Genomic DNA, 12,357 nt, shown 5'->3' with positions numbered 1-12,357 from the left:
CCCATTGATTCCTCCTCCTGAGAGTTTTCATAAAGCGGGACACTATCTATAGAATCTAAAACCTTGTTTTTGTATGAGGCTGTTAATGTGTTTTTAATGTGTTAAAGTTGTGTATTTTAACATGGTTTGTGGTGACCGACTCATTTTTGGAACCAACCTAAAGTGGCCTTAGAGGCCTTGGAGTTTTTGTTACTTCCACAATTACTTTATTTTTCACCTCATTTCTGGTCTGTCACCTACAGTCTGAAAGGTTTTGTCCTTATATCAGGTCTGATTTGTTTAATTTTAGAACTGGCTTCATTTCTAAACTGTAATCAAAGAAATGCTTACTAGCAACACATTTCTACTGCTATGCCTTATATTTTGTTTGCTCCACTAAGAGTTACATTTGTTTAGAGGATAATCCAAATTTTTGTGTTCCTCCAGCTGTTCGAAATGACCGGAACAAGAAGAAGAAGGAGAGCCCAAAGCCGGATCTGGCAGAGAGCTACGAGCTGACAACTGAGCTGGAGACAATCATTGAAAAGATCCGTAGGGCTCATCAAGAAACGTTCCCCTCCCTCTGCCAGCTTGGCAAGTACACAACGGTGAGTATGATTTAACGAGGTGCCTGAACAACGTCTTTCTGCATGATTTTTTTATGCAGTAAATGTTACATTGTTACTTTGACTTTATGCCCCTGTATTGCCATATCCCTGTATGGCAATGTGTTCCTGTGGTTTGATCCAGCAACTGCACCAGTACAATTCAAATTTAAGTGCATTTTATTTATAAATCACCAAATCACAAAAAACAGTTGCCTCGGGGCACTTTATAAACACCCTACAATAATACATGGAGAGTGAAAAGAGGTGAGAGAAGGACAAACAGAAGGAGCTCATTATCATCCTTTTGTACTGTACTCTAAATCTCCCTGTAATGCAACTTGAGACCTCAGATGTATGCCTCTGATAGTCCTCGCAGAACCTCAGTGACAATTGTTGTTCCTCTCTCAGCAGCCGTATATTGGATATAAATTGTGACGAGTAGAATAAAAGTGCAGCAACCACATCATGATTTTAGCGTCAGAGTTCGATGGTAATAGTGTTTGTTTACAACAGTTTTTATAGAATGCAACAGATTGGAGAAACTAAACAAAAGCTGTAAATACTGGAAGACTTAGCCATTGTCAAAAGCAAATCCTCATCAGGGAGATTCTTGCAGACCAGGCAGCTGCCCCTCCGTCTGGCTGGGGCTCACTCCATCCTCCAGTTTTTGACATGTCTGAAAAGTGGAATAAATGTCGTAAACCCAACTTGTGTCCTTTTCTCCTCGGGTAAATCAAACCACAGATTTGTGCACTGAGTTAAGCTGGGTGCTCGCAAGGCCTTTCTCCTCCTTCTGTCATCTGCCAGTAGACATCAAGGCCAAGAGTTATTTAAAGTTATTTAAATGCTAAACTAAAAAGCAATGAAATGCCATATAGTCGGAGACTGCTAATCCACAAAGGGCCTTGTCAATCAGAAACATCAGGACCTGGTTTGTCTAGTCTGAAAGCAGATGAGCTTCCCACTGAGGGAAGGTTCTGCACTTCTTGTGACATGCAAAAAAGTAAGAGGTCATAGAAATGTTTAGAAACTCTCCAAAGGACCATCTCCTACTTGACGTCAGCTAAAGTCTGTGATGCTTTCACAGGCAAACAGTAGGAGCTGCATTACAGCTGATACATTCATAGCATGTTGAGATAATATTGACCTGATTGTGTTTGTTTTCAACCTAACGGGGAGCGTTTGGTAGCAGGAGATTGGAGTGTATGTTTAATGATTTAGTGGTAGTACTGGTTTTAGTCATCTCATCACATCAGATTTCATAAGTGAGGGTTTTTTTTTAAATCCACTGGGAGTTATAATATGTAGTAATGCCTCTCTTTTTGGGGAAGTGATAATAAACCTCTGAGTAGAGTTGGATATGAGATCTTAAAGGGGAACTAACTTGCTTATAGTACAGCAATTTTGCTCCAATGCATGCAGTTGTATACTGGCTCTGTTGTCTCAGTGTAAGCAGCGTTTGCTGTTTGTTGGAGTGGTTAGTGTGGTTCGTGCTAATTATACTTGTTTATAGACTGCGAGAAATCCCTCATTATTACAATCGATTGGATCCTGATGCGCCTTTTGATTCGTGCTTGTCTGAAAAGTAGACCAGCTCCCGCTCCCCTAGATTATGTTAAAGCACCAATTATGTGGTGAAATATTCAAATCCTGGTCTGCAGTTATTTAGGAGTTCATTGCTGGGTTAGCTGAGATAGCTGTGCAATTGAGAGGGCTTAGCTCAACAATGAATAATGCTTCATTGACAGTGATGGTAATGAAAAATGAGCCTGGCAGTTTCAAAGACAAAATAAAGCACTGAGCCACACTGGCTCCAGGCACTGATGATGGTGTTATATGCCACTGCAATACAGTGCTCAGCTTGATGATATTTGCCACCTTAGAGTTTTGCGTGCTGACACAATCCTTCACATGTGGTGGCTGCTTTTACTGCCTTTTTTTCTGATGTACAGTTTTTCACACTACTAGTGTATTTTGTAATGTTGCAACTTGTCTGATTTCTTTGGATAAATGTTCCTAAATTAAATCAGAATTCCCCAGCAACTTTCTTGTTTGGTCTTATTGAATTGTGGGACTGGTGTAATTAACTGTGGAGTGTGTGTGTGTGTGTGTGTGCGTGCGTGTGTGTGTGTGCGTGTGGTAGTGGTGGGGGGTTATTCTCCCATTCTCTCAAGTTACCCTTATTCTAGCCTTTCCCTTTACACCCAGAAGGAAGAGCAAGATAAGTTGTTTTAATATCGGCCATCAGCCCAACGTGCACTGAGCAGATGCACACACGTGTGTGTTGCACCTTCACATCCTCCTTCCCTATGAAACTGGATGTCAGTCAGTTTTATGTGTCCGTAATGCTGTTGTGTGGACTAGAGCTCATTGTCTGTGATTTAAGCACAGCCCTAATGTGCTGCTCACTTAACCCCAGATCATATTTAATGATCTCTCTCTCCATTTATCTCACTTTCTCTCTTTATTGGCTTGTGAATAGATCTTTTGCTTGTGATGGTGTCCAGCATCTGTGCTAACTGCCTCTCATACAACCCCAGACGAATGAATGTGCTGTAAAGCCAGATTCCTCTGGCGGTCTCTGCCGTCTTTTCAATGGACTGTCGGGCTGCTCTGTTTAAGCCCTCTTAAACCAAACTCCACTCTTCCTTATAAGAGCTGCCCTCACTTCCTCCTCACTAATCCCCTGCAGTTCCTGATTCACTAACTGTCTTCCATTTGTCCTCCTCTTGCTCCAATTCATCAGATCTTCATCCTTTCATCAGTTTTTCTCTGTATGTATTATTGTAGGGTCTACCTTACAATATAAAGCGCCTTTAGGCGACTGTTGTTGTGATTTGGCGCTGTATAAATAAAATTGAATAAAATTGAATTGAATCATCTTCTCAGTAGATTCTCTCTAGTTGGTAGCACATTTTCATTTCTGTCCTCAATCACTCTAACCTGCTGCACATCCTTTCCAGCCTGATCTCTCTGCCTACATGTCCTTTTCTCCTTCCTTGGTGTTTTGCCTTACATACAACTCACTACACAAATATATAGAAACTATATATCACTATATATCAAACTTACATGTTTCAGATCATCAGACAAACTGTAATATTAGACAAAGATAACCAGAGTAAATAGAAAATGTATTTTTCAAATGATGATTTCATTATTTAAGGGAGAAGAGTTATCCAAACCTGCCTGATCCTGTGTGAAAAAGTCATTGCCCGTCTTGTTAAATCATGAATAAACTGTGACTAGTTTCACTAAACATACTCAGGCAGACCTGTTGAGTCAAGAAATCACCTAAATAGAACCTGTCTGACGCAAGCTAAAAGATCTCAAAAGCAACAAATAATGCTACGATGGAAGGAAACACCTAAGTCACTGGCAATCATCAGTCTGAAGAGGGTTACAAAGCCATTTCTAAGGTTTTGGGAATCCAGTGAATCATGGTGAGAGCCATTATACACAAATGAGGAAACCTTGGAACAGTGGTGAATATTCCCAGGAGAAGCTGGCCTACCAAAATTACTCCAAGAGCGCACTGAGACTCATCCAGGAGGTCAAAAAACAACTGAGAACAACATTAAGGAACCGCAGGCTTCACATGTCTCAGTTAATGGTCAGAGTTCATAATTCAACCATAAGAAAGAGACTGGGCAAAAATGGCATCTATGGCAGAGTTCAACGAGAAAACACTTGCTGGAAAAGTAAAGAGCACAAAGGCTCGTCTCACATTTGCCCAAAACATCTAGATGATGCTGAAGACATTTGGGAAAATATTCTGAAGAGACAAAAGCTGAGCTCTCTGGAAGGTTTGAGTCCCATTAAATCTGGCATTAAACTAACACAGCATTTCAGAAAGGGAACATCATACCGACACTAAAATATAGTGGTGTTAGTGTGATGGTCTGCGGCTGTTTTGCTGCTTCAGGACCAGAAAGACTTGCTGTGGTTGATGGAACCATGAATTCTGCTGTCTTTCCCCTGTCCACAGGATACACCTTCTTTTTCTCTCATCATGACAGTAATCATTTGAATAAGAGAAGCAGTATTAACAGTATTAACCATTAACTTCTGCAATTACAAGGCCAGCGTAAATTATTGTGACCTGTCCAAAATTGGCATCCTGGCATCGAGCTTGGTTTTAACCACCCTTACCCTTCCACCCACTGTTCTTCAGTTAATCTGTGGTGCCCCATAAACAGACAAACAAAAACTATCACAATTTAACAAGATAAACAAGATCAGATTAATTCATACAAATCTGATCTCTGTCTGCACAATAAATGGACATGTAGCATGCAGACATGTTTCTGCATTCCTTTGCTGGCTTAAGATTGTAAAATATAAATGCCACTGTAGTTAAATACATGTCTGTTATGATTAGATGAATATGACCAATGGTGGAGTCATTTTTCAAAATATTCCCTTAGGAAAAGAGGCAATAAAACATCATGAAAAAACCACAGTACACATAAAACTCTACTATTTGAAATGTGCATAAAACATCAAAAAATCAGCTGAATTAAAAGATTGAACAGTGTGTGACATAGTTAACTGTCAATATAGATGAAGGTGGGGTGTTGGCAAACAGATAGGTAGACTTATTACTGTCATGGACAATCTCCAAAAGGCCCTGAACAACAGCATGTCAAACCATTAATCGCATTCTTTAATAAAATGTCACACTTTAAAAGCCGCTTAACTGTGGGCCACATCAATTCGTACATTATGACATTACGCAAAAAGACAACGAACAGAAGGCGGATAAAATAAGATGACTTTCATGTGAATTGTGAAAATGCATAACTACAAAAGATGCTCACATAAAACTTGAAAAACAAATCAACTGCGACTAATAGTGTGTCACAGTGCGCTAAATCTAACTCTAAAATAGCAACAAAACCATGAATCATCATCCCTCAAAATGAGTAACAACAGAAAACCTATTAAAAAAGATCAGGCTTAGATTAAGAGGGTTTTTTGTATGTTTGTTTGTTTTTTGCAAAAATCAGCAATCAGCTAACGCATCATAAGTGTCACTCAGCTCACTCACTCAGCTGAAGTAACATTTTTGTTCAGGTCAAAATGTTGAGATGAATGACGAGATCTCAGTTTATTTCAAAAAGGTCCAGCAGCAGAAATAAAATCTTTCAGCTGGAACAGATGTAGCAGGGATGGAGAGATCCCGACTTGCAAGCCAACGTAGCCGTGGGAAGCACTACATCTGCCGTAGTCACCGCACGAAGCAGCAACTGTTCACCTTTCACCACTGAAGTGGGTCTTCATTAGGTGAAAGACCACTCGAGTAACACTCCAGCTCGTCTATGTATATGGGCTCTTTATAGACATCCCCAATAGAGGAAGTTAAGCAAGTGACTGCACAGTTCTCTGTTTAGTTCATTTCCTGCTATTCTTGGTAGATACAGCAGCAGAAATAATTATTCGATCCCCTGATAAATGTGTTTGCTCACTTACAAAGAAATGAGCAGTCTCTATTGTTACAGTAGTTTAATTTTAACAGCGAGAGACAGAGTATCAACCAAAAATCCAGAAACAACATATGACATAAAAGCTCTGAACTGATTTGAATGATGCTTAGTGTATACCGCATATGTGTGCATTGGATTGGTAATAAAGAAGGTACCTGGAATTCATGTAGTTATGGTGTGCACCCCGAGCAGTTCATCGCATGGTTTAACCTGGTGACTGTCTAGTTCAATAGTATTCTATTGTACTGTAAGTTTCTGTTGTTAAATATATTATCATTCTTTGAGCACAACAAAACCTGAAAGTAGGTTTTATTTTTCAAACAAACATGTGAAATGTGACCATTTTAAATATCACCTCTGTCACTGACATGAAAAATACACAATAATTAGTCTTTCTGGTTAATCTGTAAATCTAATGTGAACTCAGATGCTTTCTGCTCTTGACTTTATAATAGTTTTTTATGGAGAATAAACAAGCTAATTGTCCAAGGAGTTTGCTTGGTGAGACAAAGCACTCTGTCAGCATCTCTGAGCAGTTGCATTTGTGATTGGAACAGCAACAGTCAATTACTGTAACACAAAGGCTTTGTTTCCATATCTCCTGAGGTCTGTGAGTCACACTGTGTGCACTCCTGCCACATCGCAGTGTTTCTGTAGGCTAGGGCAACTACACAAACATTTTTAATGTGTCATTTTTAATCTAGTTGTGCGAGCTGTTGTGTGAAGCAAAAATCCACATAGATGGATAGCCACTCACTCTTTCTTGACTGTCAAACTCCCATGTCCCATTTTTGCTGTCAGGTAGTGTTTCCTAGTACAGCCTAGTGTCAATACTGTTATACTTTTTTGAAGTCTACCAGCTCGAGCGCATGCGTATTGGTGCGTTGAGATCTAAATTCTCCATGGATGAATTTACAATGGAAAACAAGCAAACAGAATGCAAAGAGAAAACAGACGAGGCTCCATGTGGATGTCTGCATGTCTGTCTGATGGTGGGTACCCTGGTGGACTTGCAGACGTGGAAAGTATAATCCTGGCTCACCACGTTAGTTCCTTCACGGTCAAACAGTGACATCGCAACAATCCCGTACCATTTACACCAGCACTCATATTATGATTGTTTTATTATTATGCATGTTGTTGTGAGGCTGGACCTCGGTCTGTGGGACAAGTTTAGCGAGCTGGCCACTAAGTGCATTATCAAGATTGTGGAGTTTGACGAACGAGTGCCTGGCTTCATGATTGTTTTATAATCATGCACGTTGTTTTTCCTTGTTATTTTTGCTTTCGCTCTTTGTTTCAGCGCCCATCATTACTGCTCCAGCCTGCACCACTTTGCTTTCAGTCTGCCAACCCTTTCTCACTTTCCTGGTATCCTGTCATTTCCATTTGTATTTCTTCTGTTTTCTGGCCTGCTCCTCGCCTGATTGGTTTGCCACACAGTTTGCCTATCCATGTAAAAGTTGTGATCAAAGAATTCTGAAACCAATCAACAGCCATTCATGATTTACATTCAACCATCTTCCATTCAATGCCATCTGCTCAGGTACAATCTGTGCAAAGGTCTTTAGTTGCCTTTCATGGCTATTTCATTTTCTATTTTGCTAAAATGGGAATTATGTAAACAGTCTGTAAAAAAAACCCTCATTCTTTAACACAGACTGAACTCTCTTTCTTTAGTTATTATTATTCAGGAATAGCTCTTCAAGGACTGTTTTTAAAGGACATTCCAGAGCTCTTCTATCAATGCTCGCTGCCTTTTGTTCCTTTCTCTGTCACACCAATCTCACACTGCTTCAGTAATGTTAAGGTCTGGGCTCTGGGGCAAAATTCCTCATAGTGTTTCATTGTGTGTGTTTTCTATCCAGGTGTCATTTACTGCACTGGCAGTGTATTTGGGTTGATTGTCATACTGACGAATAACATTTTCCCACATAGCAAAATTGTTATGATCCGGATCTGGCCCACACAATGTGCTTACACATGGCCCACATACCACAAAGAATGACGGCCCTTTGGTGGCCCACACATGGGCCAGCACAGGGCCAGTTGCAGGCACACTGCTGGCCCTGTGCTGGCCCAGAACACTTTCAGCTCTGGCCCCAGATGTCAGCCTAATGTGTACCTTAATTAAGCCATGTAATAACAACATGTGCAGGAACATAATAGTGCAAAAGTAACATGAAGAAACTCTGTTCAGAGAGTGAATGGACTGATTCTTATACAGTGTATTTCTACTCTCCTGGATTACTCAAAGTGCTCTATACAGTTTATCCAAAACCTAGTGAGTAAACCCTCACTAGGTTTTGGATAAAGTGTACACTCACAAACCTGTCAAACCTGCATTTGAAACATTGGCTACCATAGCAGTATAGTATTGCAACATGGCATTTGGGTCTTCTAACTAAAATAGGAAAATAGGAACACAGACAGTGCCATCTATGCCAGGCCTGGCCCATATCTGGATGACATACGTCTTATCATGCCAGAAGTCAGCCAGCAGTGCCGGCTTGATATCAGATCCGGGCCAGACCTGTCTGCTATGTGGGTTTGTATATTACACAGTGGATCAAAATCTGATAGTGGACATTATGTGAACAAACATTCTCTGTTATGATGTTTAACAAACACAGATGATCTCTGAGAGACAATCACTTGTTCACATTTTCATCTCAAATATTAAACCTGACTTGACTGCACTTAAGCCCTAAACAGAGTTCTGCTACTGAACAAGAAAAAATAAAATCATAAAATAATTTAAAGCAAAATAGAAAAACAATCAATCTAGGATTCGTCTTGGCCGATAACTCAAGAAATAATCCGAACAAAACATAGCAGAGGTGAAAGTCACAGACTATGTTATGATTTGAAGTTAAATTCCACAAATCAACAATCTGTTTCAATGATTCTCACTTTAACACACTGGTCCCATGAGACATTATCTCCGGATTGCCTTTCCCTCTTACAGTTCCCTTCATTTGCCATTACTTTTCTTTCTTTCCTCTCCTGAATCACTTTTACTTTTTCCTGTTTTTATTGCTCTATGGATTCCAACCATCCTTGCCTCCCTGTCATCCTTGGATAGATTCTGCACCATATAGCTGTATTAATGATATCCTGGCTTCAAACTGCTCTGCACTATCTGTCACTGCTCCAGTGCTGCATCCCATCATTGCCAAAGCATCCCTCTGACACTGTTAGGCTCATTATCGCAGGGCCTAGCCATCAGGCTCAGTACAGCATATTCACAACAACAATCTTTGTGTTTTTGAGAGCTTGGGTTTTATGGGGAATATTTTCTATATGCACGTCTGAGACATGTAGAGCAGAGTGAAGAGATCATTACCAGCAATGACGACAGTAGCTGTCTCTTGGCCTGACACTGCTCTCTGTGTATGCGTATATATATGTGATGCAGAACTCGAGTGCAGACCACCGTGTGAGGCTGGACCTGGGACTGTGGGACAAGTTCAGCGAGCTGGCCACTAAGTGCATTATCAAGATTGTGGAGTTTGCCAAACGAGTGCCTGGCTTCACGGGGCTGACCATTGCAGACCAGATCACACTACTCAAAGCTGCCTGTCTCGACATTCTGGTGGGTGCTTTTATTTTGAAGAAGCAATGTTATTTAGTGATTGGACGATGCTTTCTTTTGTAATACTGGCCTCACATTGATGCGTCTTTTGTTAAGGTGGAAAAGACTTGGATACATCTCAGCCAATCATAATTTTCTTGAATCACAATTTTTTAATATACAACGCATTGTTCGATGCCAACAAAGTATAGTCAAGATCAGCTTTATTGTCAATGCTACCATGTCATCTCCTGTCCCACAATGTGCAAAACACATACATAAATTATAAATGGGGAAAAAAGGAGAATAAAAATATGGGATACAAATTCAAAAATATGAATATTGATAAAGAAATATTTATTAAACCCTATTATTATTGCAGTCTATATATAACAATATGATGCATGCTAGGATGATTATACCCTATACACCAGGGGTCCCCAATCTCAGTCCACGAGGGCCGGTGTCCCTGCAGGTTTTAGATGTGTCCTTGATCCAACACAGCTGATTTAAATGGATAAATGACCTCCTCAACATGTCTTGAAGTTCTCCAGAGGCCTGGTAATGAACTAATCATGTGATTCAGGTGTGTTGACCCAGGGTGAGATCTAAAACCTGCAGGGACACCGGCCCTCGTGGACTGAGATTGGGGACCCCTGCTATACACAATACTGCAGTTTCTGTATTAAATCATATACAGAATATAGGCACTGTGTCCCTGTCCAGCGGATACTTCTCATTTCCTAATGTGGAAAATTCTTCTGAATACTTTTGTAGGGCTGAGGCCGCTGAGGCAAGCACTAAACATAGAGCACTGACATTTCCTTTAATGTAGGACAAATTGTGTTCTGGTTTGTGAACCTGAATCATAGCGAGGTGCTTTATATTGTAAGATAAAGAACCTACAATAATACAGAGGAAACCCCAACAAACATCTGCCTTTGAGCAAGTGCTTGGCAACAGTGGGAAGGAAAAACTCCCTGTAAATGCAACCTTGGCAGAGCCAGGCCTAGGCAGGGGGCAGTGATCTGCTGTGACTGGTTGGGGGTGAGGACAGGGAGGAAAAAGAAAAAAAAAACTATATAGAAGAGACAGGCATTAATAACATGTAATGATTACATGCAGAGAGCTGTATAAACACAATGTGAAAAAAACTGACTGAAGGAGAAATACTCTTTCTTACATGGGAATCCTCCAGCAGCCTACACCTACTGTAGCATAACTGAGGGAGGATTGTGTGTCTGTGAAGGTTCTCAGTCATCCAGGGCTAGGTTTCACAATGAGCTCACCCGAAACCCTGGCTGATTAGTACCCACACCCGCTTTCACACCTTGGCTCATGTGATTAGGTAGAGGATCATCAGGGGGTCCTTTGTCCCTCTTTGGGGGGAAACTCCCACAGGGCTTAAATCTGGGACTCCCCACCATTGACCCTTAGAACTGAAGAAGCTTCTCGGATGAGAGGTGAAACGTCTTCAAGCAACTTAAAGAAGTCCAGACGCTTTTCTTTCCAAGCTCCTTAGACTAAGGGAGGATTCAGGGTCACCTGATCCAGCCCTAACTATATGCTTTAGCAAAAAGGAAAGTTTGAAGCCTAATCTTGAAAGTAGAGATAGTGTCTGTCTCCTGAATCCAAACTGGAAGCTGGTTCCACAGAAGAGGGGCCTGAAAACTGAAGGCTCTGCCTCCCATTCTACTTTTAAATACTCTAGGAACAACAAGTAGGCCTGCAGTGTGAGAGCGAAGTGCTCTAATAGGGTGATATGGTACTACAAGGTCATTAAGATAAGATGGGGCCTGATTATTTAAGACAGATTTGAAATTTAATTCTGAAATAACAGAGCCAATGAAGAGAAGATAATATGGTAAAATATATCCTCTTTCTCGTCCCTCTTAGTACTCTCCCTGCAGCATTTTAAGATAGCTCAATAATAATGAATTACAGTAGTCCAGCCTAGAAGTAATAAATGCATGAACTCGTTTTTCAGCATCACTCTGAGACAGGATATTTCTAACTTTAGAGATGTTGCACAAGTGGAAGAAAGCAGTCTTACATATTTGTTTAATATGTGCATTGAAGGACAGATTTCTAAGCATCTGTGTTTCTAAGATTTTCAGGGCCGAGTACAATAACCTCAATTTTATCTGAATTTAAAAGCAGAAAATTAGAGGCCATCCAGGTCTTTATGTCCTCAAGACATTCCTGCAGTTTAACTAATTGGTTTGTTATCTGGCTTCATTGATACATAAAGCTGTGTAACATTTGCATAGCAATGAAAAAAATTATGCTATGCCTACTCCAAAAATACTAGTTGTGACACTGAGCCTCTTTAAAGCGAGGTACCTTTTTACTGCTTAAAGAAGGTTTTTGGGTGCCGCAGTAAATCTTGACCTAAATGTTCCTTTAAAATTCCAACCTTATTTTTTCACAGGCCAGTCTATGTTTATATGACCTCTGTAGAACAACAAGGTTCAAACATGCAGTGGAGTAAGATGTGAATTTTGTGGTCCATCTTCTGCACATTGTAATTTAAACAAGGCGGATATCCAGCATCACATTGTTTACGGAGACTACAGGGAGTGCAGAATTATTAGGCAAATGAGTATTTTGTCCACATCATCCTCTTCATGCATGTTGTCTTACTCCAAGCTGTATAGGCTCGAAAGCCTACTACCAATTAAGCATATTAGGTGATGTGCATCTCTGTAAT

The 12,357-nt window shown here is 40.4% G+C and overlaps 1 protein-coding gene across 1 annotated transcript in view; it reads left to right on the top strand.

Annotated features, from left to right (window-relative positions):
* Positions 1–12,357, top strand: part of LOC100702663 (retinoic acid receptor beta) — a 54,943-nt gene that overhangs the window by 25,733 nt on the left and 16,853 nt on the right. Inside the window, exons 2-3 of the mRNA XM_013277598.3 lie at positions 427–587; positions 9,492–9,668. Coding sequence (XP_013133052.2) covers positions 427–587; positions 9,492–9,668 — 338 coding nt within the window. The remainder of the gene's footprint in view (positions 1–426; positions 588–9,491; positions 9,669–12,357) is intronic.

The sequence above is a fragment of the Oreochromis niloticus genome, linkage group LG22 (genome assembly GCF_001858045.2).
Source record: "Oreochromis niloticus isolate F11D_XX linkage group LG22, O_niloticus_UMD_NMBU, whole genome shotgun sequence".
Lineage (NCBI taxonomy): Eukaryota > Metazoa > Chordata > Actinopteri > Cichliformes > Cichlidae > Oreochromis > Oreochromis niloticus.
This window is presented reverse-complemented; position numbering and strand designations above follow the sequence as displayed.